This window comes from Ursus maritimus, unplaced genomic scaffold (assembly GCF_017311325.1).
Source record: "Ursus maritimus isolate PB19 unplaced genomic scaffold, ASM1731132v1 scaffold_1, whole genome shotgun sequence".
In the NCBI taxonomy this organism is placed as follows: domain Eukaryota; kingdom Metazoa; phylum Chordata; class Mammalia; order Carnivora; family Ursidae; genus Ursus; species Ursus maritimus.
In genome coordinates, this window is record NW_024423343.1 from 66,611,770 (window position 1) to 66,639,014 (window position 27,245).

Genomic DNA, 27,245 nt, shown 5'->3' on the forward strand with positions numbered 1-27,245 from the left:
GTGTGTGTGTAGGGGAGAGGGCGGGGATAGAAACGTCAACTCCCCCCAACCCCCCAGCCTCCTTTTCTTTCTCGCCTTCCTGCAAAAGCCGCACGAGTCTTCCATCCCCCCTCAGCCATCCTCACAGCTCTGGGCAACCGCCAGGTTAAGCCCATTTGCACTGGGAAATTGGCGCTGTTTGGGAGAAGAGAAACAGATCGATTGCCCTTGTGACTCCCCGCCCCCCTCCCACCCCACCCCACCCCCACCGCTCCCTCCCTCCCTCCCCCGCCACCCCCCCCTCACCCCGCCTCCTTCCCTCTCCCCACCCCCAAACCCTCTCACCCGCGGCAGTCCGGTGCGAGGCCCCCTCCGGAAGGTGAAGGGGATGGATTGGACTCCGCTGGGGAAAGCGGGTGTCTAGAAGTGGTGCTAATGGGAAGAGATTTCTGGTTTCAAAAGAGGATGCTCTGCCACAAAGAGCGGCTCGCGCGCTGGCCTGGGCTCTAGCCGAGGAGAGATCCCGGGAGAACTCCAGAGCTCGGGGGGAGCGCTCCTCGGAAGACCGGGGTCAACATGCCTGTTCGCAGGGGGCATGTGGCACCACAAAACACATTTTTGGGGACCATCATACGGAAATTTGAAGGGCAAAGTAAGTTCATTTGTTCTCTTCTCTCTCCCTCGCTTTCTGCTTTGACAGTGCACTTGGCGTTCGCAGCGTACAGGCTGAGGAGCCGGCAACTCCGGGCTCTTTCAAGTTAACAGGCTGTGAAACCGAGCCAGGAGGTTCGAATGGCAGCAGGAGTGTTCTCCCCCAGATATTAATTCTGATTTACATTTTAGATTATGGTCTCCATTATAGGAGGCAATCTGATCCTCCTCTCCCACTGTTCCATTATCCGCCTTGCTACTTAATGTCCTACTCTTCTACTATCTTAAAGGGAACGTACTAGTATAACATGGTCATATATTTTGAGGCTGTTTAATTGTACACTTTTTGAAAGTCAGGAGTAGGGCAGAGCATACTACTGGAACAAGAGAATGTAAATGGTAGCAGCGATGTAAATGGCTATGCAAACTATATTTTACCTTGGTTAAATTGCAAAGCTGTGGTATGACAGGGATGCTTGCTTGCTGTTAGTTTATAGAAGCTAAACTTTGCATTGAATCAATGTAAATATATCCCAAGAAGGATAATTTGGAAAAAGCAATATCTGATCCGTACTAGTTCCCAATGCAAATGGTTCATTATTCAAAGCAATATTTCTGCCCCTTTATCATTTCCTTAAATTTCCATCAAGAAATTTGAAAATTGAAATGTAGTAAGTAAATCCCACAACTGAATGCGGAGAAATTCAACATTCTCATGTGGACTAACTATAAGGAATGAATTATTGTTATATAAATATATTAATTTGATATCCTTGTTAATTTATATTCAACATTTCCTTAAAAATACATTAACACACAGTTATGTTGTACATTTTGCAGTTATTTTGGCACTGTAGTTAGTGACATGAGGATATAGTACCTTGTGTACAAAATAAACTAATGTATCCTGTTCACATTCTATCTGGAAATAGTAAATATAATTTATGATCAAAATTTAATAAGCCCTTTGTATTAAAATACCTACTACTACACAAGAATTCAAGGTTCTCCCAAAGTAAAAGTGAAAAGGTGTTAACATGATATTTACTGTGTATGTGTAAATATTTTTATCTTCTGGAAATATATATTATGAAAGATGAATCTTTGAATTATTGAACTGTTAATTAACATGAGATAGTTTTACTGCTAATAGTTTCATGTTTTTTTTTGTTTTGTTTTTTAACATGATGAGTGTGTAGCATGCCTTAGGGGAATAGAGAAAAGCCAAATCCAAAAATAATAGCTACTTTGAGAAAGTTGTACTTTTAAGGGCCAGTGTTGAGGTGAGAAATCTGTCAGCTGCAAGGTGTTTCATTGTTTGGCTTTGAAAATATTTATCTTACAATTAAATGGCATTCTGGAAATATCAATGGGACAACTGCTTGTTTGAGTGTGTCTTAGGACCTTTGGGAGTCACAGGCTTGAGAACTAGTCTATTTGGGAAATTACATTCTCAAAATTTGAAGAGTGGTTCCTTAATACTTTTTGTTAAAACTATTTAGGACCATTAATTTCACATTTAGGATTTTTGTTTTTTTCCTTTCAAAACCCTGGGCACTTAGCAATTTGGGAAGCACCTACATTTCAGATCTCCTATTATGCAACAATTTGCTCCAGTGTTTATGAAAATCTTGTGGAAGCTCTCTAAAAGATGCCTTACTATCTTCTCATTACAGATAAAAAATTTATCATTGCAAATGCCAGAGTGCAAAACTGTGCCATCATCTACTGCAACGATGGGTTCTGCGAGATGACTGGTTTCTCCAGGCCAGATGTCATGCAAAAGCCGTGCACCTGTGACTTTCTCCATGGGCCTGAGACCAAGAGGCATGATATTGCCCAGATTGCCCAGGCATTGCTGGGGTCAGAGGAGAGGAAAGTGGAGGTCACCTATTATCACAAAAATGGTAAAGTTCATCTATTTAGAATGCTTTTTATTTGATTCCATTGAAATGAAATTTTGACAACTGATTACTAAAAGTTCCTGTGCAGAGAAGCTCCAAATATTCAGTTGTAGATATTTTCTGCATATATTTTGTATATTTTAGGATTCAAAAAATCTGAATACTGTCATTAGTGGACTAGTAGGAAAAATTTCCTCTTTGAATAAGGGTACTCTGTACTCTTCAAAAGTGTAGTAGCTTACTATCACTGAGGACAAAGTGCCACGAATCAGTCTTACTCTCTCCCTTCCTAGGGAATAAAATAAAGGCCAATAATTTACTGATTGCATTGATATGTATTTGGTAGGAGAGAAATATGGAGTTTTATTTGCTTGAAATTGAAAATATTTCACAGAGCAAAATCTTGTTGAAAACTGTATATCTGCAACTACAACTATTGCAGTTATAAATGTTTCTTGGCTTTCAGCTTTATTTGATAGGCAACACCTCTTGTTTCTTTTGCTCCTTTTTATACGACATTAGGGTGATATATAAGAACTTCAAAAATTGGTCTAGTAAACCTATGTATATTCAAATAATAAAAGCTGTTCATGTATTCAAGAATCGTCCTAAATAGGAAATGGACAAAAGGAACTATGATACTGTGGAGTTATTTGTACTCATTTTTCAGCTGCAACAAAACTGGCATCTCCAACTTAAGGTCATATCTCAACTTCAAGGGCACTCCTTCTTCTTTCAGGCTTGCTATGTGAGCAAAATATGTTAGACCTATAATAGTTCTCAAAAAAAATACTCATTTAATAGACATGCATTCATTAAATACACCATTTATAATATATGAACTCACATGTATGAATATTCACATATACCCATTTAAAAGAATACACATTCTCAAATTTTGCACACTTACTGATATTTGAAAATTTAGTGCTTAAAGATAATTCAGTTAAAAATGCATGTTGTAGTTAGTTTTATTGATGTTGCTTTATCATTTTTTTCAGCCATTGACAAAAATTGGTGAGACAGAGGCATATCTAGTCAGATTTTTAGGAAACCCTTAAGTCTTGCAAATGAGAAAATGAGTGATGTGTTATAGCTTATATCATATACTGATTCATCATTTGATAAAATACACAACAGAAATTTTATCACGGAAAAGGTTTAACTCTTCCTCTTGTTTTCTTACAATTAAATATTTTATGATAGAAAATGTAATTAACTACAAGATTTTCCTTAATATTGACTTGAATGAGTAAATGTGACAAACTATGATTAGAAAAACAGGTTTGTATAACTTTAATCTAGAATGAAAACAATTATATGATTATCAGCCAACATAGAGATTGTTTTTAAAGTTCTTCTCATCCCCCCCCCCCAACTTTTCAATCAGCAGTGTTGGCTTGCTAGAAATAGCCTAATTGCTCTGTTGTCTTGAAAGCATTTCTTGGACTAAGGCTCTCACTACCCAAATGCAACTCATCTTTTTTGTGCGTGTATCTGATGCCAACAATTCGGGCTTTTGGAATAATTTGAATGTCTGACATTTTTTTCCCATCTGAATATTTATCATGATGTTGACACAGTTTATATTGTAGTTATACAAGGCATGTTGGTCCGCATTTGGTCATTATGTTTTTTGAGACATTTCAGAATTTTTTTTTAACTTATAGAATTTAAGTATAAAATGAACCTGGACTGTTAGGATCACTTAGATACTCACCATATTTTTCAGACAAAATTCTGAAATGAAAGTTGTTATTTATTATACAGCAAGTAGAATGGTGATATTTCAAAAACCTTGTGTGACTTGTGCAATGTAAGTGTGTAAAGTTATCTCAAAACACCTAAGAAAGGCAAGTAAATGTGGAATCACAAACATGAATGTGAAAGTTTTTACAGTGAAGATGCTGGTATATTGACTAATGCAAATCTTTCTACTGAGGGATGCACTTGGTTATATGAATTAAAACCTTCTTGTTTTAGATGAGGATTTTCTTGAAAGCTTGTTTAGGGATATAAATATCAACCTTTGGTGATGATTTTGCTTCTGTTGGCTTTATTTTCAGATTTGACTCAGTCTACAAGGACTTGGTAATTGTTAGAGCTAATGACAAATGCTGCCTATTTCACTTTTATTAATAGGGGATACATGAGATGATGGGCCAAGCTTTTTTTTTTTTGTTTTTCCAAAGAGAAAGATTAACTTTATGACCTTTTTAGATCACAAAGACAGAGTCAGACTTATTTGCTCTGAATGTAATCAACCTGTGTTTTTGAGACTAGTTCAGATACCTTGAATAGAATCTTCAAAGTGCATTGGTTTTATTCACATGGCAACTGCAAATTCAGTCAGAGCTTGTGAAGTTCAAATGCTTTGAAAGTCTTGCCTCTTAGAGACCTGCCAACCACTCTGTATTTATAAAAGCAAGAAGGGGTAAAATCACCAACATTTTGTATTGGTTTGTCTCTCAAAGCTTCCTTAATTCTTTATTATTGAGGTCATTTACTTTTGGGAGGTTTTTGGTTTCTTAAGTATGTTCAGTAAATGCTTTCTTTACTTATTCTCTATTTAGGACTTTATAGGAATACAATAAGAATGCATTAAACATAATAGGAATGTAATAAGAACAATGAGCAAATTAACAAAAAGTTGAGATATTGTTTCCACTTTTTCCATTCACTCATACTGGCATAGCAAAAACATAAGCATGGTATTATTTCTGAAAGCTTGTTTCTCAGACTGGCCAGTGGCTTTATAAGCAGTTTAAACCCATGATCTGTGTTATGAGTTCACATAGATGCAGTGCACAATGAGCTGCATGATCACTCTTAGGAAGCAACACTTCCTACAATCCTACTTTTTGTGATTTTACCGGGTACAATTGAACTTGCTGTTTACCAGAATATCAATTTTTAAAAACCTAGTTATTTGCAGTAGGAATATTTGACAGCCCTTCCTTTGAGGATTCTATTTTACAGTTTAAGTCATTATTGCATAAATCATTCTTGGCAGCTGTGAAATACTGCTTGAGGTGATAAAGCTGTAAATCTTTTGACATAAAGCTCTAATTATACAAAACTATAATTACACTGAGGCTTATACAAGGATGGGCATGTATTTTAATAATATAATACACTCACTTTAAGCACAACTCTTTAGGGGTGCCTGGCTGGCTCAGTCAGTTAGGCATGTGGCTCCTGGTCTTGGGGTTGTGAGTTCAAGCCCCACGTTGGACATAGAGCTTACTTAGAAAATAAAAACAATTTTTTAGCATTAGATTGGATTGAGGAATAACAAACACTTCAGTTATTAACTAGATCATAGTTTGGAGGTGATGCTAATATTAAGGAAACAGAAAAGTCGGTTATCTTTCAGTTTTTTGCTTGTCAGGTTTGGAGTGTATCATGGAATGAAGCTAGCTGTTGAAGTGGTTATCCAATTCAGGCATATGTAGACCTGTGATTTTTATCTTAAATTATCAAGCAACTCTAAACATTTGGAAAATCAAAGTAAGTTTCTCCAAAAGAAATAAAGGTCTTAACTCAGTAGGAAAACAGGACATATACAATACTTTATTTTTAGAGGTTGGAGCATTCCTATATTTTTGCCATTATGCTCTCAGACATGGTACAATGGCAATTTTGTTAACAAATCAGAAATGTCCCTACCTTTGCCTTGCTTTCAAAGAACTAAAGGATGAGAAGAGGCCAAGGGAAGTCCTTTCTTCATCCAGACAGGGCACCAGTCATATTGGGACAAAGTTCCAGAGGCAGTGTTTGAGTCAGCTAAACTGAAAAGAAGTTTTGGTTTGATAACATTAAATCTACCATCTCTGAGAGTTATTTGGAAAGACCTTATAGAAAGTGTTGCATTGTTGGAAGTAAAAGTGAAGGTGTGTACCGTGTGGCACCACCTCTCTGTAAGGTAATGTTTTAGCCACTACAGGAACATCCTATTGGAGGAAATGCACAGAGGACACACACTCACTTCAGCTTTCAGAATATTTGTATTATGGAGTGACTAATGTTCACTTCTATCTTCTAAACCCCAAGATGTTTTCGTGAAATTGCTTTTAAAGGAAAAAGAACAGACTATGAAATGAAGAAGCTTTTATATAAATGGAGAACAGAATTTAGGGTTAACTACCACTCTTCCTCTATCCCCCCACTGTAAAATAAACTTGTTTTGTGTATTTCCTGTCTCCTTTTGTCATTTATATGTAATACTAACTTCTAAAGAAGCAAGGTAGTTACTTAAAACTTTAATAGCTCAAAAACAAGTCTTATGATAGTTGTATATAAGTTATATGACATGTAAAATATTTGACATTCATAATTTCTGAATTGTGTACTAGAGAACTAGATGATAGTTTTTAGAGAAGAATGGAAATATATTCTATGTATGTGTAATTCAAGCGATAAGAAAAATTTTCAGGGAGTATCTTGCCTAGAATTTATTTTGGTGTTCATTTTAACTTTTTGTTTATACATTCTCATGTTTCATCCAACAGAGTACTGTAATGGTCATCTTAAAATATTGTCTTTCATATACCTAAACTTTGTAACATCTCATGGACTCTGGATATTATACAGAGCTTAAATTTGATCAGTGTGTTTATTGAGAAACTAAGAATTCTCTAGAAACATTCTTCCTCACAATTTGAAAACTTTACTATTGTCTCAAATGAAAACAAAACGTCCCAAAGCTATAGTTGGGCTATGCTCATCAGTCCCCTTTTTACCACCCATCAGCACCATACCTCTTGCAGCTCTGGTGCTAAAAAGAAACTGCGTAGTCTGCAGGTTTCAGAGATAACTGCTCAGTTATTTTCACACCCAAGGGACTTGAGAACAGGGTCAGTTTAGGGCGACAGGGATAGGCTAGCCTTAGTGGGAGGAACTGGCTTCTCTGGCTTCTAATGGCTTTCAGCATTGTTTTTATTTTTATTTTTATTTTTTTGCTATAAATAGTCACTAAATCAATTACTGGCAGTCAGCTGCCAGGAGAGTCCTAGGATAATTAATTCACAGGAAAGGAGCAGTTGAAGTATGAAATGTTAAGGCATCAACATTCATCTGGCCATATAAACTAGAAACCTCCGGGTCAGATCGTTTTCTGTTTTGTTTTTTCCTCCCTCTCCTCCCTAAACCCAACTGGTCACCAATTCCTTTCAATATTTACATCTGAAATATCTCCCAATGTGACCTTCCCTTTTCTATCACTGCCGAGTGCCCTAGTTGAAGCCCTTTTCATTCTTCTTTGAGAATATTGAGGATTGAAGTTTTTCTCCCTTCCCAATCCATTCTCTACAATGCCGTCAGAGAGCTATTTCTGAAACAAGAATCACATACACTGATGACTTATTGGGGCCAAGCATCATTGTAAATGAATTTCACATATTAAATAATGAATACAACAATTTCATAAAACATATACTCTCATCGTCCCCATTTTATGAGAAAAAGCATCGAGACCCTGAGAGATTAATTCACTGAATCACACAGCTTGTTAGTGGTTACGCCTGAGCCCTTAACAACTTTGCCATATTTGCTGCTCAATGCACTTATAATATACCTTGATTTAAAAACACTATCTTAACTCATTAAGACTCTCAGAATAAAGTCCTAGACTTTTTAACAGGATGCTTCGTCCCCATCAGAGTTGAATTTGCTTGGGTTTTTAAGTAGGGTATGTTTAGAGTAAGCAGCTGAATTCACAGGTCTGTCCAAGTTTACCTTCCTTGCACCTGAGTTAACTTCTTGATAGGTCCTTGGAGAATAACATCCACTTTGTTAGGCTGATTGGTTGTGTTGTATACAATAAAATACATAGCATTATTTCTAGCTTGGTCTCTTGCCCATAATATGTACTCAATAAATATCAATTAGTTGAATATCTTGCCAACTCCATTTCTCTTACATATCTTATGTTTCAATAGTATTTGACTGCTCTGAGTTTCTCAAATAAGCCCTGCTCTTTTATGTCACCAAGGCTTTGCTCACCCTTCAGAAATTTTCTTTTATCTGTAATAAACAGTGGAAACCCTCATGGAATGGATTGCCTTTCCCTCAGCTTCTCACCCTAAAGAAACCATTATCATCCTTCCAAAGACAGATCAAAAGAACTCTGTGAAGTCTTTCCTGATGCCCCCACTGCCTGCTCCAGAATTTTAACTTAACATTCCTCTGTGTCTTCACAACACTTGGTTCTGACCCTCAGGGTAGTACCTGAAATGTGCTACATATCATTACATATTATTGTAGTTAATTTGATCTGGTTTTTAAAGTTCATTCAAAGAAAATATTTAATCTTATTAATTTCTATGTCCAGAATATATGGAAGAGTATCTGGTTTGAAGTATGTGCTTAAGTAGCATTCACACAGAGAATGAAGAGAAGATGAGAAATGGCACCATAGCTCTGGGGAAGCAAATGGATTGAGATCAGGAGATCTTGACAAAAGTGAGCTATAGGGAATATGTGATGTTTCGATTTTTCTTACTTTCTAAAATGTTCTTAAGAACAGTTTTCACCTGAATTTTAGCAATGACTATATTTCTTTGCTTATAAGTTAAGGAATAAATGATCTTAGTAGCCTATAACTATGCAAATAGCTAGAAAATATTTAATATAGCATTAGAGAGAAGATATTAATCAAAAATTATTAACCAGTTACCTTAGTGTCACTTGCTCACCACTGCATCAAAATGACTCACTAGTATCTCCAGCAATCTCTTTGTAAGAGCCAAACCCAAAGTCCTCTCCTGTCCTGTTCTTTCTTTTTTTTTTTAAGATTTTATTTATTTATTCGATAGAGAGAGAGACAGCCAGCGAGAGAGGGAACACAGCAGGGGGAATGGGAGAAGAAGAAGCAGGCTCATAGCGGAGGAGCCTGATGTGGGGCTCGATCCCAGATCGCCAGGATCACGCCCGGAGCCAAAGGCAGACGCCCAACCGCTGTGCCACCCAGGCGCCCCTCTCCTGTTCTTTTCTGACTTGAATTTATTGCTGCATTTGACACACAGTGTTGACATTTTATATCTAGTATGACATTTTATTACTCAGTGTTTTCTTGAAAATTCTTAATTGACGGTGAAGCTTACTCTCAGGGCCATTCAATGATGAGAGTGTTAAACCTAAAATAATAAAGTTAGTTTATTAATGATAATAAAATTATTGTTATTAATTATGATTGTCAAATGAATGTCTTCTCTCTCTTTACTGCACTATCTGCATTTAGCAAAAGTGCTAAACTACTGAGAAACAGTAGAGTCAGGCAGCAGTAATACATTAATCACCATAGGGAGGAAATTTGTCCCATTACTGAACAGTTAAGGTAAAATTGCCACTTGTCACAGGTGGGTTAAGAGAAATCCAAGTACTACACTCCTATTGCTATGACTGAACATTCCATATCTTTCTCTTAGTCCTTTAATTTATATGAAATATCTAATTAAGAAAACCAGAGTAGGGGCACCTGGGTGGCTCAGTCGGTCAAGCGTCTGCCTTCGGCTCAGATAATGATCTCGGGGTCCTGGATTGGAGCCCTACTTCGGGCTCCCTGCTGGGTGGGGGGTCTGCTTCTCTCTCTGCCCGCCTCTCTGCTCATGCTCTCTGTCTTTCGCTCTCTCTCTCTCAAATAGATAAAATCTTAAAAGACAAAAGAAACTGAATCAGTCTTTCTGTGGGCAGTTCAAATGGTGACTGAGAAGGCCCCCAGTGCCTTTTCCTTCGTTAAAGTAGGTCTGCGTGTGTACAAACTCTCCTTTTCGTGGTTTCCACTGTTTCATAGAAGTCTCAGACTGCTTTTTATTTTGAAAATGGGTAAGACAACCCGGGCTGGTGCTTGGTGTGTGAGCACTGGAGAGGAGTGAGAGTGGGCGACAAGAGCATGTCGCCCTTGGTCAGCTCTGTTTGTGAACTCATGTAAACTAGATTGTGCCAGGCAGGGTCTGGCGAGTGTGCCCCAGCCACGCTGCTCTTGCTTACCTGCCTTTTCCTCTGGGCGATCGGTCAGATGACATTGTGGTAGAAGGTGGACTCTCACCTTTGCTGATTTTATTGGGATTTTTTTCTTCCTGTTCTGTTTCTTCTTCTTTCCTGAGGATCATTGGGAATGCTTCTATTTGTCTGGTTTTTTTGTTTTGATATGACATTGATTGTTTCATGTTGTTGGAAATACTGGTTTTGAGAAACATGTAATAACTGCATGGGTTCAAGACAACTCAGAATGGCTGTTGCTTCTCATGCTGACTTTTGACCTTTATGTTCAGAACACCGTTCTTAATTCTAATCAGTGAAACTGTACTAATGACCCAAGATGATAGGTGTGATGACAAAAATTAAAGTATAAAATTAGTGGTGGTTTCATAACCAATATCTCAAAGATCAAGTAAAGAATAAAATCTAGGACAAACTAAATAAGGATTTATATTGAAAAAATAAAAATCCATTTGTGTTAGATCATATATTGAAATCATAATCCTTAGATTTTTTAATATACTAAGATCACATCAATTCAGTAAAAATCAATGTCAGAGCTGTGCAACATTATGTATTATATAAGTAATTTTTCATCAGGTTCCCATGTACTTCCCTTAGCTAAATTCATTAAAATTTCTTCTGATTATATGCACCATCTATTTTCTTTAATAGTGTTAATCGGCTGATCTTGAACTACATATTTATTTAGGTCCTTTATACACGCAGATGTGTTCTCTGGGTTTTAAGTTCCATGGTTGTAGCTCATAGACCATAGCACTCCACCCTATTAGTCTTCTCCCAAAGGACTAATGTTAATTGAGTTCCAATCTTGTGACTGGCTTTTTATAGACATTACTTTATCTGATTTTCATGACAGCTTTGGGAATAAATATTATCCCATTTTACAGGTTAAATTGACATTCAGAGAAGTTAAATAAAGTACTGATGATCACAGACCAGAGTGGAAATCAGTTTAAAATCTAAATTTGTCTATGCTTGCAAACTTCATTGCCTCTAAGTGGTACACTTTTTAAACCTCAACTTATTCCATACTTTATGTTCTAATTGTAGTTCTTAATTATGGTTTCTTATTGATTAACTGAGGTGTGAATCTGATTTGTTAATTCGCACCAAAAAGTGAATGAAGCAAGCTTTATCTTAGGTGTTTTGTATTTTAAACAGGACTGTATCATTCGAAAGGTATCTCTATCTGGTAGGATGCTCAATTACAGTAGAATGAGGATAGTTAGTATATGCTTGTAATCTTTGCATAATTATTAATGGCACTCTTTTTTCCTCTTAAAAATTTCCCCACTTGGAACTGTAAATTATATGGTCAATTTAGATTTGGGGGACATTTTTAGTTAGGGCTACTCAACTACTATTTATCTAGTCCTTATCTAAGAAGTTCGGAAGAAAACTCATATGGTAGTGTGATTCAGTGTGGACGCTCTGTTGTTTTCTTATCCACTTCCTCCCACAACAAAGTTTTGTTTCCTGGAAAAATTATGTGATTTGGCAAAATTCACCACTAGTATTTAAAAGGGAAATTCATAAATTTACTGGTGTGGAGAGTGTCTGGTTTATTTAAAACACCTTTAATTTTTTTCATCTTGGTTCCAAATATCAGTCTCCGTTTCTGCTGCACACCCTGCTCTCTTGTGCTTCTGAGATCTGTCCAGAGGCCACCATCCTCTCCTGTGCCTGGTCTTCTCTAAAGCCCTCAGGCAACCTTGTCTACATTTTCTAACGTTTTTTTCTTATCTCTGTCAGAACACTTAGGAAATTATCTTGTAATAATTTGTTTCTATGTCTGTCTCTTCCACTCAGTGTCGAACTCTTTGAAGGGCTTTTTTGTTAAGGCACTTATTTAAAAAAAGAAAAGGAAATGGAGAGAGAGCAATAAATAAATAAATTTAAAAGAACACAGGGATATGCCCATTACCAATGAGAAGGTCAGGTGGCATATTTTAGAGAAGTCTCATTCATTCAACATCCTGTGCCAGTCGTCTTGCTAGATGTGAGGACTGTAAAAATTAACACACCTACATTGTTTATTAACTAACTTAATAACTTGCTGCCATGTGGTTTATATATTATGAAGCAATTTATTCTAATACTTAACCTGTAGCTCTTCCTGAAAAGACTTAACAACTAATCACCCTTCTTTGGTTAGCCTAGAAGGAGAGAGGTAAAGGGGTAAGGGCAGTCCAGATAGATCTTTAATGCCTACCTAGTCAGCTGATTCTGATAGGACATCTTCAAGTCAATAAAAGAAACAACATGTCTACATGTTCTTATGACAATATATGCATGTTTGAAGCAATCCCAGCCTTCCCTGGATGTCCTTAGTCAAATATGCAGAGTGAAAATACTTACAAATCCTTGCCATTGTTCTGATGTCTTTTTCTGTAGTCTTTTTCTAAACACTGAAAACAGCCTCATACTTACATTGGTTTCCCAATGCATTTCATTCTTTTCCCCAAACCCAGAGTCATAAGTCGAGATGGTAAGGCCTGTTTGGTATCAGCAGACACTTCATCAGTCACGTCCCTGAAACAGGATTTCACCACCTCAACAAGGACTTCATATCTCTGCTCTCTCTTATAGTGATTTAACTCTATTGTCAAGAAATTAGAAAATACAGAGAACAAATAGAAATAAAAAGACCTATAATCTTGCACCTAAAAAAATAAGTGTATTTTCTACACACACACACACACACACACACACACACACACACACACTCATGCTTTTCGTTTTCTTTGACAAGACCAGGACAGCAGTATCTATACCAAACTGTAGCCTGTTTTTCTCCCTCAGAAATTATTATGTAACGTTTAACACATGGACCGTGCATAAATTATTTGAATATTCACAAAGTATTACATTAAAGGAAGTAAAGTATTAACAACAATACTTTATTATTATTGACTTTTCACAATTGTAAACACATACAAAGAGCCTCTCTTGCACACTTGTGCTGTCGTTTCCCTTAGTGTATACTTCTAGAGGTATAAGTGCTGGGTAAAATAGTATGTGTATCTTAAAAACTTTTAGTACTTCTTTTCAAATTCTACTTCGAAGATGGTGCACCTAATTGCCATTTACTGTGCATAGTAAAGATGGGCATTCTTTTAAATTTTTGTTGACCCAATAAAACATGTATCTTATTGTTTCATCACTGAATTTAACCTGCAATCTTTATTGGAAAATACATGTAGAAAATATTTGAGGCAATTTATTTTCTCATTTTAAAGAAAATAGTGCTCAGTGTTGCCAAACCTAGGGAGTGATGGAATTCTCTCAGAGTAGGTTGTGCAGACTAGACCCTCATCCCACACCAGGGTCACTTTTCCAAAAACGGCTCTTCACATTCACATTTTCATTTCAGTAACTTGCCGACTGTTTTCCAAGCCTCAGATTCAGAAACTAGTACTAATTATTGACTACTTAGCAGCATTCTGTGAACATTTTGTCCTTTCTATTTGGAATAAGTTGGATTTGAAGTTATTTTCAGTATTTCGTATCTTGTATTATCTATGTAAGCAACAATGAAAATCTTGATTAATGAGAAGAGTTTTTATTTGGTAGTTTGCATCTGAATTTATATACATATAGCTACACATATTAAAATATTTACAGTTTTGCTTAGACTCAAAGTGACAGACATGAAAGGTAGTGAACTCATAATAATAAACATTCAGCTGAGATACCATGTAACAGAAACTAAATGTACTTATAAACCATAAATGACATTAAATGCTCAAAATACACAATAATATGTGAGAAATATACAAATGACAGAAACTCAACATAGTAGTAGATAAGCCTGTAACTTTATCCAATATAATACTACCAGAATGACTGCAGACAAAGATCATTCTCTTCCTAGGCTGCCTTACTTCACCAAGACATGCAGAGCTCAGGTAACCTGATCTTTCTAGCTGTGACTCAATTCTCAGGTCTTCCCTCTAGGTGTTCTTTATAATGAATGTCACTTAACCAATGCTCAGTAGGATTTATGGATTCCCAGATTGCTCTTCTCTGAATTTGCTCCCTGAATGAAGGACTACACAAAAATACCACTAATGATCCACAGCCTCGACTGTCCTGTTAGCTGGCTGCTACTCAGTTCTCACTCTACAATTGCAGGACTTGTTTCTTTGCAGTTCATGTTTCCAGAGTGAGCAGAGGGTGACCTACTGAAATTTCATACCCACCAACATTCATTATTTTAAATATATTCACAACAGTGTGAGTACAGTGTGAGTTGCACAACATTCTGTTTTAATTATTTGCTCCTTCGAGGATGCCAATACCTTCAATGATCAGTTTCCCTCCGGAGAATACTTCATGTAAAAGAGTTCTGTTAATATTTTTTGTTATTAATCTAATTTTTTTTAAGTCTAGTGGATACTGATTATTTCTCTAAATCTTTACCAAGTAAGTTTTATAATATCATTCTTAAAAATATTTGGTTGAGCTACAGCTCAGTTAATGAAACTTAATCTGGAATGTAAAAGAATAGGCAAGAGTATTTTCATAAATACTTCTCATATGGCATTTGAAAAATTGTTAATAACATTTAAAAACACCTTTTCCAGAATAGAAGGCTTAGAGATTTTAGCTAGAATATCTGAGGTCATAGAACTTAAAAATTAAAATATAAAGAATAAAGATGAAGCCGTACATTTTAACTACATTAGCTGCGTGTTGATTTACCTGGAGAACACAAACAAAAGAAATTCCAGACATTTCATTTTCATTCCAGCAGAAGTTATATGTGCTAACTTATGTTAAAGATTCTAAGAAACATATACTAACAAAATTAGAAAAAAAAATTTTTAAGTAATGACATCAGAATATTTTAACCAGGCCTCCTTCCTACTAATTCCATTGTTCCAGAATTGAAATAATCACCCCTTGCCCATCTTCACAACTAGTTTAAGCATAACTTAAGTGAAAAATCAGATCCTGGATTGGTGTTCTTTTTGTTGACTTTAGTCTGTTTACATTCATGCACACTGGTATCTTGCTAGTGAGTAAAGACTGGGCTTGTGAAATTATCTGATGTGGCAATGCTGGGTAATGCACTTGGAGCATTTTAAGTAATATTAATGATCATTTATTGAACATTTCAATGTGCTAGAACTCCTCTAAAATCTCATTTTTCTCTAATACTCACAACTTCCTATGAAGTAGGTGTTCCCATTTTACAGATTGAAAAGATAAAGTCAATAAACTTCCCAAGGCTACACAAATAGTATGTAACACAGCTGCAATTTCAGGGCAGGTTGTCTTCTTTCAGAGCCTATATCCTCAGAACTCCAGGACCCCTCTGGGCATGCCTCCTGCCCGTGTGTTGGCCCTGACACCCACACTGTACACACCTGTAGAGTTAAGTCCTATATTGACAGGAAAGTATGAACTGTTTTTTGATTTGAAGCATGTAAATGTTTTAAGTTTCGAGGTTTCTGATCTTCTTTTCTTGAATGCAGTTAGACAAACACCTGCCTCTGGTGTTTTAGAAATAAATTCACCTCTTTCCCCACTGCCTAATTCAGTGCCTTATAAAAAGTAACTACTCAACAAATAATCTCTTTAAATAAATGAATTCATGGGGTGCCTGGGTGGCTCAGTCATTAAGCGTCTGCCTTCAGCTCGGGGCGTGATCCCAGGGTCCTGAGATCAAGCCCCACATCGGGCTCCCTGCTCCACTGGAGCCTGCTTCTTCCTCTTCCACTCGCCCTGCTTGTGTTCCCTCTCTCGCTGGCTGTCTCTCTCTCTGTCAAATAAATAAATAAAATCTCTAAAAAAATAAAAATAAATAAATAAATAAATTCATTAAACATGAGACAAACTCTCTGAACCATTTGATCTGCCAATTATTTCTTCAATAAAGTAGAAGTCATCTCTTGCTTATTTGGAAAGGATGATAAAGAGGGAACATAACATAGTGGCTAAGATCATGGACTCTGGAGTCAGGTTGCCTAGGTCTAATTAGTGAACATATACATTGTATGACCTTCTGCAGGCTACCTAACTACCCTGTCCTCAGATTCATCATCATGAATGGAGACTCTGGTAATAGTAGAACCTATCTTACAGATTTTGCAAGGACTAAATGTGTCCGTGTTTGTAAAAGCACTTACAACTGCTCCTGGTACCCAGTAAGTGTAATGTGATTGTTAACAAATAAAATAATATGAACAAGAAAAGAAAATGTGTGAAAAGAAATAAAAATTCATATTAAGTTGATATGCTCAGTGAGCGTTATGCTCAAAAAGAAACTTAGAGCTGTATGTGTGACTGAATAAAAAATGTGAACCAAATTTTGATGTCAATAGGTAAAACAAGAAATCAACAGTATTTCTTAAAAATTTAAGTTGTGAAATCTCAGAGATTTTATCTTGGAGATTATGGCATCAAATTCTGCACAATTTATTCTTAGACCTATTTTGAAATGCTGAAACTTGTTTTAGGTGTGGTTGCCCTGAAAATGTCAGCAGTCTGGGCAACTTGCACTCTTGTGTACAGATGCCTTTCAGTTACATTGCAACCAATTCCAATAATGGTATTCTAGAAACCTGTGTGTTTTGAAAGAGAAAGTTCAGGTCACAATGCGGTGTAAGCTCAGTCCACCCCTTCTCCCCCTAGGACTTAGTGGGAAGCAAGAAATACCGTATTTAGTGCAAAAATGTGGAATTAATTGAAACCTATTGATTTGAAAAAAACATATGGATATAAATGCCCAAGTATAGCTGAGGTGACCATGTAATTTGTTTTCGAAGCAGGATTCTTTTTAAAATAAAAGGAGAAGTTATTACAATAATTATATATTATAAATATAATTAATAATTATACCAGGAGAACATGAAAAATCCAGAACTGTCCAGACAAACTGGACATATGAACACTCTAAATACAACCTATATCTAGCACTGTGTATCAGGTTTTCAAACTGTATGCCATTCTATAGTGCAGACTTTTCATGAACATTTTGTAGGTGTCTGAAAGTAGTGAGTTTAAAAGTATAGCCACTCATTCTTGTGATGCCTAAAATGCTTACTGTGTAGACAGAGACAGTATCTTGCGATCTGGCGAAATGAGTCAGAATTCCTCCAAAGAATATGTTGCACCTGCTGACCTCTTTGAAATAAGACTACAAATGAATCATTCTATAAATACCATGTTGAAGGTTCTTAGTAAAGGACTTAACATCAGCCACTTTGTGAACCACAGTGAGTCATGACAGCAGAATGGACTAAAAGTAAAGAACCTGAGTTCATTGTTGAATGCCAGCAGTCCTTTATAAGGTACCTCTGACTCTCAGAGATCCTATAAAGGATCTTTATCTTGGAATCTGTTAAAGCATGGGTGTGTACAGGGTGTGTGACCAACCATCTTTTTTCCAGCTTCTCTGTCAGGCCTTAGTGTGTGTGTTAGTCTGTTTGTAATCCTGTAATATAATTAGCCTTCCCTTGTGTGTACAATTTGTTGCCTAAAGGATATGTATTAAGTAGGAGGAACAACCCCAGAGAAGTTGGGCCAGATAGCATTAAAGCAGAAAGTTATTAAATTCTAATAAAAGCAATTTAAAAAATAATTCGTTCATTCGTTCAGATTTGCAGTACACACTAAACTTATTAGTTCTCATGAGTTTAAGTGGAAGTTGATATTTCCAGATTTAAAGAGAAAGATGTAATTATCAAAAAATCAAAATTAAGGAGTAAGGCATTGTTTTTCATAGGAAATTTAAGCAAAAATGATACAACTAGTATCTCAAATTGTTTGTATTTTTCCAGATCCAATACAAACATAAAAGAAGTCATTTTTGAATGGGAAAATTGGGTTTATAAACAAATTTAGCTTTTGCAGTGCCATAATCCATAAAGGAAAAACAACAATAACAACAACAAATAACAACTATGAATAACAGTAATTATAAAAGTCCTTCTTTCCAGGGTGCCTGGGTGACTCAGTTGGTTAAGCCTTCTGGTCAGGTCATGATCCCCTAGTCCTGGGATCCAGCCCCGCACCTTGGGCTCCCTGCTCAGTGGGGAGCTTGCTTCTCTCTCTCCTCCCCACTCATGTTCTCTGTCACTATCTCTGTCTCTCTCTCTCTCAAAAAAAAAAAAAAAAAAAAAGTCCGTTTTTCCTTCCAGATTCAACTAGCTGTCTTTTTTTAAAACACTGTTGGTTGTTGAGGTCATTGCCCATGATAAAACATTACTAGAGGAGTGTGAGCAAAATACATGGAGATATAGGGAATAACACCCTCCACACTGCTCTGTTTTCCTGTCCATCTGAGGAGTCTCATTCACTTTATATTTGCTAAATAAAAGTTCATGGAATAAAGAAACACCTGAATAAATACATTGATTTATATGTGGGAATGGAAGTTGCATTTTTGTGGGTGATGATATTTCTTGGCTAAAATTCCCCCCCCCCTTAATGAACTAGGATGGAACAAACACACACGGCTTTCAAATCAGCATTATTTTCAGTTTAGCCTTAATGTAGTCACAGGAAAGAACAGCATATATTCTTGGTTTAGGAGCGATTTCTTTTTGTCCCTTCTCCTGCATTCTTTCTTAACTCCTTATTCCAAAGGTGTCCTCCAACAAAGCATAATGAGCTGGAAGGACATGGCAGAAAGCTTTGGCATTAGAAAGCAAAATGCATTCCTGTCTTTCAAATGGCACCCAGATTAACATTATTCTTTTAAAATTATAGGAAAGATTCATATGTCTGACTCTGAAGTGATCATATGATCACTTTAATTAAAATTTTTATTTTGGAAAATATTTAGACCTACAGATAAGTTGCAAAAATATTACAGTGAACTCTTGTATTACCATAATATAGATTCAGCTATTGTTTACAAGTTGCACATTGGCTTTCTCTCTCTCTCTCCATTTTCTGTGTGACATATACACATTGCTCTTTTATGTCTATTTACTTATTTTGCTGAGATACTTGAAAATTTTATTCACAGATCTTGACCCTTAATCCTTAAATACTTCAATGTTTTATCCACAAGTAATGAGAAAATTCACTTATGTAACTACAGCTTAATTATCAAATTCAGAAAATTTTACATTGATACAATACTATTATCTAATATACCCTTCAAATTTTGGCAATTGTCCCCATATCGCTCTTTAGCTATTTAGTTTTTAACAATTCAGGATTTAAACCAGTCTCATACATTGCAGTTTAGTGTCTGGTCTCTTGAGCCTCCTTTAAATGGATGACTGAATGACTTCCTCAGCCTTTCTTGTCTTTCCTGACATTGACATTCTTTAAGGCTATGGGCTCGTTGTTTTGTAGAATGTTCTGTTTGAATTTGGTTGGCAAATTGTCATAACTCAATTCAAGTTATGGATTTGTGTTATGTATAAAATATAAATCATGTTGTATCCTTTTCAGAGCATTACCAGAAGCACCTAATGTTAGTTTGTCCCATTATTGATGTTAACTTTCATCACTTGTCTTGCCCTTTTTTACATGGTTTGACAAAAAATTAGAAAATTAAATTTTAAAATACTCTTAAAATCAGCATCAATATCATAAATTTCACAAAAACATGCAAAACATCTACATTAAAATAATTACAAATATTATTGAGAGAAGTTAAGGAGCAAATAAGTAAATACAGAGATACTACATATTCATGAATTGGAGGTCTCAATATTGTAAAGACGTGTACCCTTCCCAAATCGATCTGCAATCTTAACCAAAATATGGCAGATTGTTTTGTATAAAGTAAAAAGCTATCTCAAAAATGTATATGAAAATGCCAAGGGTGTGTAAAAGACAAAACAATTACAGAAAAGAACAAAGTTGGAGAGTTCTAACCACCTGATTTTAACAATTACTATAAAGCTACAGTAATCATGATGATGGAGTATGGCATATCGTGTAATTAAGTAGATCAATGGAACAGAATAGTCCATAAATAGATCCTCACATATATAGTTAATTGATTTTTGATAAACATCAAATTAATTCAACGGGGAGAAAGGCCAGTCTTTTCAATAAATGAGCTAGATTAACTGGGAAAATGTATGGAAAAAAAGTAGATCTTGACCCTTACATTAAACTGTGCACAAAAACTAATTTGATATGGCTTGCAGACCTAAACATAAAGGCTAAATTTATAAAATATTTAGAAATAAACAACAAGAAACGTTTGTAACTTTGAGTGAGCAAAGATTTCTAAGAAAGTATACAAAAGGCATTATCCATAAGAATGATAAATGGCAAATTGGACAGCATCAAAATTAAAAACTTGTGTATTTCAAAAACTTTCATTAAGAACATGAAAATTAACATAGACTGAGAGGAAAATGTCACCAATGCATTTATTTGACTAAGGAATCATATTTTAAATATATGTGTATATATACCATATACAATGTAATAAATATATGTATATGTCTACAAATCAGTAATGAAAAGACAAACAACCCAAATAAAAATTAGGGGCAAAAGGTTCATATAGACAGATACTTCACCAAAGAAAAATACACTATGGCCTTAAGAGCACATGAAAAGGGAAATAGGATTTAAAACCAAAGTAGGATGCTGTTTAATACCCACCAGAATATATAAGATGAGAAGACTGACAACATCTAATGTTGGTGAGGATATGGAGCAACTGAGATTTTCATACATTGCCAGTGGGATTATAAAATGGTATAAATACTTTGGAAAACTGTTTAGTGTTTTATTTTAAAATTAAACGTGCACCTACCTTAAGATCCAGCAGTTCCTCTTCTAGGTAGGTCTTTATCCAAGACAAATGAGAATATATGTCTGCAAAATGGTTTGTATAAAATGTTTGCAATAGCTTCATTTATAATAGCTCAAGTCTGCAAATAACCTAAGTGTTCATCAACAGGCGAACAGTTAAAGTGTGGTATAGCCGTCAATGGTATACCGATCAACAATAAACAATAATAAACTATTAATATGAAGGAGGAACATTATAAATGATTCTCAAAAACATGTTGAGCAAAAAAAGCCATAAATAACAATAAATAGTGCATAATTTTATTTATATAAAGTTCAAGATTAGGAAAAACAAGCTAATCTATGGTGATAAAAATCAAAACTGTGGTTGTCTATGGGGTGGGGGAAGTAGGAATTGCCTGGAAGGGAGCACATGGAAACAGTTGATCTTGATTGGTGTGTTGATTATATGATTCTCTGTATTGGTCCAAACTTAACAAACTGTATACTTAGATTTGCATTTCACTCTATATACATTTTTCCTGAATGTAATAAAGTCAGTATTTACATTCAGAGTCAGGTAGTTTTTTCTGTAACCATACAATCGTTACATAGACTTTAGTATCTTAAATAAATGCATCAAAGGAAATACATGCTTTAAATTCTGGGCATTTACTTTCATGTTTGGGGAATTAGCATTATATGTAATATTCTGCTGATTGAATTTTCATCATAGCAGCAAAAATTACAACTAATGACTCATTTTCTGTCTTTTTCAAAGTTGAAAGACATTAGTAATATCCTGAAATACTAACCAGGATTTATTTTCATGATTAGGAAATAAGAGTTACACATTTGATTAGCAGCTAGTTTTGTTTATTTTCCCCAGTGGCCTCTCAGATTTTAGCAATGCCTCAAAGGTACTAAGTGTATTGTTTTGTTGGCCTATTTTCTATCTACTTTCACCCCTGGTAACAGTGGTAATTCATAATTTTAAATCCAGTATTTCATGCTCTTAAAACTGTATCTAAACCGATTGCATTTAATTCTTTCCTATATTAGTAAATGGTATCTCACTTTTGTTTAAGGGCATTATTTTTATTTTTAAGTGGCAAATGGATCTTCAGTAATCTGTGAGCCCTTCAGGGTAGGGTACTCTATTGATTTCTGCTTGTAGTTTTCAAGATTCTATTATGGGTAACGCAGAAAAGACTATTTTAATGAGAGTCATTTTTTGTTGTTGTTGTTATTAGATGCAGATCCAAAGAGTTCTACTAAAATAAAATAAGTGAGAGGAAAGAATAAAATAGGATGGTAGAAAAGGTTTCTTTGGTAGGACAGATTCCTAACTAGAATTTTTTAATCTAGAGAATAAAAGTTATGAGGAAATCAGTTGCATAATCCAAAAGTTACATACATGTTGCTCATGTGGTCAGATACATCTTTTCTTCACCAAAATACTGAAATCTAGAATGACCCAGCTTTCTTTGAAAGAGAGCATGTTTAAATGTATGGTTATATTGAAATTAATATACCTGTCCCCAAGAGATGGTGTTGATTAAATTGATAAATGTCTTTAAAGAAAAGTTTATTTGTGGCTACTAGAGCTGAAACGGATGTGTTTGCAATGCAAACTTAACGTTTTATTTACTCATTTGAGACTGACATAAAGGACAACTAGTTTTGCTAAGTGGCCATCCCTTGGTGCCCCCTTTGCTTTCAAGAATGCATAATGCATCAGGGCATTCTGACCCAATTCTTGTGTTTCTTACTTTCTTTTATTTTTCTTTATGTGTAATGGGTTAAGATCAGTTCTAAACCACATCTGAAACTTAGTGCATTTACAATTGCATTACTTTACAAGATTTTTCTAATGACAGAATGTTTGCTCACATTAATCATAATGAGAATTGAACTATATCCAAATTATTTTGTCATGTGATAAACCACTAAAGATTATTCAACACCTTTATTGGGAAAAAGTTTCATGTTCTCATTTTTTAATATTTTCCTTCTGATTACTTTTATTGGTTTGGAATCTTTAAGACTTCACTACTTTAGGGGCGCCTGGGTGGCTCAGTTGTTAAGCGTCTGCCTTCAACTCAGGTCATGATCCCACCGTCCTGGGATCCAGCCCCACATCGAGCCCCACATCGAGCCCCGCATCGGGCTCCCTGCTCAGTGGGGAGCCTGCTTCTCCCTCTCCAACTCCCCCTGCTTGTGTTCTGTCTCTTGCTGTCAAATAAATAAATAAAATCTTAAAATAAATAAATAAACAAATAAATAAAACTTCACTACTTTACACAGAGGCTTCATTTTGGCAATTCTGTTCCTCTAATTATAAACTGAACCAACATGTTTAGAAAAGTTAGAGAATGAGATATATCCTCTCCTTTAATTGTAGTAAACATTAGTTTAGGATCTGGTTTTTAAATTTGAAATATTTGGGGAGATTACTTCGTGTGGAAAAAATGTAGTTTTCAGAGTACAAAAGACAAAGTTCATATTTGCTGATCAGTTATTGGAAAAGGCAAAAAACAGAAACAGAAATGGAGGGTGGAGGAATATATGTGGAAAAACAAAACTGTGAAGTACAAAGAAAACAAGTGCATAGGCCTGTAGTGGAAAGTGAGTAGGGTAAGAAAACTGCCTCAAGGCAATAAGGGAATAACAGAAAGAAGAATATACATGAAAAAGAGAGAGTGAGAAAGAAAGAATGCTGCTTTCTGTCCTCAAAAGAAAACATGCCCATGAAATCTCGACAAGCACTAGTTCAAGAAGGTTATCTGAGACTAGACACCATGATCCTAGAAGGATGAATTCTTCAGTGTGAAGAATATTTATTCCTTAGATCTGTTTGCTGTTCTATTTGGAGCTAAGGCGAGAGTGATGAATAATGGATAACAGGACACCCTAATTGTCTCTGTAACAAAGGTGGCAGCACTGGAATTCATTATACCTTATTGTGTGAGGCCATATATTGACAGTTACACAGATGAAAGAACTTACCCTCTATAGATAACAGGTCTTTGTTCCAAACAACAGATTTACCTTTTCAAAAGTAGAAGCTAATAATTAGGGCCTATTTTGCCTTCCACACCTCATCTCTTTGGTGAAGTAACTACATTAAGCCTCATGGAAAACCAGATTATGATGATAATGGCATTGCCACCCTTGAGTCAATTTAAAACAATATTATCTAAACATGAAATGCCGCAGAATCACAAAATTTTAACATAGTAAGGAACTGGGACCCTAATATTATACTTTTAGGAAGTGGGCAAATGGTTCCTGTCCCAGAGTAGCAGCCAAATGCTACTAACTAATGCTAACTAACCAGCTTCCTTCCTGCCTGCCTCTTTTCCTCCCTCTCTCCCACCTCCTTCTCCTTCTTTCTTTCAACAACCCTTATTTTACAAATGTAGAAGCCAAGGCCAAGCAACTTGCCCAAGTTCACTTGGCATCGGCTAGGGCCCATAGCTTCCAGTTTCTAAAATAGGGCTGATTTCCCATTATACAGTGAAAGCATTGTCTTCTTGCTCATGCTCTCAAATAAGCAATATTCTTACAAGTACCAATAAAGATTTAGTTTTTTTTTCTTGAAGATGAGGAACATTTTGCCTGAATTTCAAGTCAGCATTTCTCACTGAGTTTGAACAATCATATAGCTTTGTATTTCCTTATTGAGCATTTCATTTGCTCTTTTGGTGCTTTTTAAACAACCTTTCATGACACTTTCTTTTTCCAATATAATACATGAAGTGAATGAATCTATAAATTGATTTAAGCCCCTTGAGAAGGGATGGTACTATTGTACTCTATATTAAAATAGTAAGGCATCACTATTTGCCATAAAATGATGCTGCAATATTCTAAGACAGGAATTCACATCTCAGAGAGCATCTACAGGGACATTAGAAATGAAACAATATAAATCTGTTTAAGTTGGTGAGTCTGACTTATTTGGCTTTATGAGCTCTTGCAGGTAGTTTTGGATAATGAGCTGTTGCAGATAGTTTCGGAGAATGTTTGTATTTGTTTCTATATGAAATGTTAACATCATTCAGGCTTAGCTGTGCCATGAAGACAATTCATGTTCACTGTGGAGAAAAAAAAATTAAACGAGGACAGTACATTCTTGAGTTTGTGTGTTTTTCTGAGTATAGTGTCAGAAATTGAATACAGGGCGCCTGGGTGGTGCTGTCGTTAAGCGTCTGCCTTTGGCTCAGGGCGTGATCATGGCGTTATGGGATTGAGCCCCACATCAGGCTCCTCCGCTAGGAGCCTGCTTCTTCCTCTCCCACTCCCCCTGCTTGTGTTCCCTCTTTCACTGGCTGGCTATCTCTGTCAAATAAATAAATAAAATCTTAAAAAAAAAAAAAAGAAATTGAATACAATCCTTGGAGGTTACTCTCTATCTGAAGCACCACCATGGCACAAACTATGATCATCTTTGCCCTTCTGGCTCCCAGTTGTGCCTAAGAGGACACTGGTGGTGGGACAATTAAAGAAACCCCAGTTAATGATAATTTCTTCCTGCATGATCTGCCCTGCTGATTGCATTCTTAATTTGCCCAATTGTGGAAAATAATGAAACATTCATTTTTTTTAAATCTCCATCTCTTGAGAGGATAAGTGTTTGGTGAGAGTTTTAAAATACACAATTCCATTAGCCTCCACCTTCATTTGGTAGATAATGTCTTTAACTTCTTAATTGTATATATGTTCTGCTGAGTTTTTCTGCCTCAAAAAAATAATAGTATCGAGAGTCATGTTATCTATTTCATTCAAAGATTTAGGTGTCTGTGGCTTGCTTTTTTCCAAATCATTTTTTCCTTTAATTCCTAAATGATAATTAGGGGAGGAAATTATTATAATGTAATATTTCAATAATCTAGTTTTTCTCATTAACTGTTATGTTGTAGTACACAGTATTTGGGAAATCTAAATATAGGAAGGAATCATTATTGAAGTAGCTTCCAATACAAATCTTATTACTCATTTTGATTAGAAACTAATTAAAACTCAGAATAACTGCCGCTAAAATGCATGTATGGTATTTAAGAAAATAAAGGATTCTAAGGTTGGGAATCATAACAATGATCTGGCTGGGTTTTTTTTTTTTCTTTTTACTTATATGAGAAGAGAGGTGAAATATTAATCAATCTGTAAGACACGGGACTTAGACCAAACAGACCACCAGCCAGGAAAGACTACTTCCCAGAAAAGCAGGGAGCCAGCTAAACATATGCTGGAGCACATTCCTGGAGGCCCCCATGTGCCAGGAATAATCCTGTAGTAGCTGGATCATGTGGTAGTCTATAGGGTCTGATGCAAGGTAGGGTGGGCAGCATCAAAAGGGCCATGATCAGTGGCTGTTTACCAAAGTACACAGAAATATTTTGGAATTTTATTAACAGGAATGGTTATGGGTGTAATTACCAAATTATTAAATACATATATATCATACAAATATCACGTTATGCCTAGTTATTTTAGACTATTTATTACACATATGAATTTTTTTCTCAGTATGAACAGTATATAACTAGGATGCCTAATTGGTTTAAGTCTAGAATGTGGGGAAATGATTACTCATTAGCTAGGTTAAACATTATTCCTTAATAGTCGTTAGAATTCTGTTGTTATACCAGGGTTCCCAAATTTCTTGAAATGGAGACAACTAGTTTTTAGTGATTTTCATTCTTAAATGCAAGCCTCCATTAGCAAAGCTTGGTGTGTTAAATTTTTGGTCTACTCCCATAGAAAAATTATACGAATAGTTAGGTGGATGAGAAGAGTTACCTATGGGGAGGAAATGTAAAAAGACAATACCACCCACACCTGAATTAATAGGTTTTTGTATTTTGAATTTTTCTATCAAGAATGTATTGATAGGGTGATTCACAATTTCTTTTACTATAGCTGAGTTATTGCAGCACATGAGTTTGTCTCTATATCAGCTATTCAATGAAAAAAATGTTAGGA

At 35.6% G+C, this 27,245-nt stretch overlaps 1 protein-coding gene across 1 annotated transcript in view; it reads left to right on the forward strand.

Annotated features, from left to right (window-relative positions):
* The first annotated feature begins 377 nt into the window (after positions 1-377).
* KCNH7 (potassium voltage-gated channel subfamily H member 7) overlaps positions 378-27,245 on the forward strand; it is a 461,431-nt gene continuing 434,563 nt past the window's right edge. The window contains exons 1-2 of the mRNA XM_040644531.1: positions 378-631; positions 2,307-2,537. Coding sequence (XP_040500465.1) covers positions 556-631; positions 2,307-2,537 — 307 coding nt within the window. The 5' untranslated portion in view covers positions 378-555. The remainder of the gene's footprint in view (positions 632-2,306; positions 2,538-27,245) is intronic.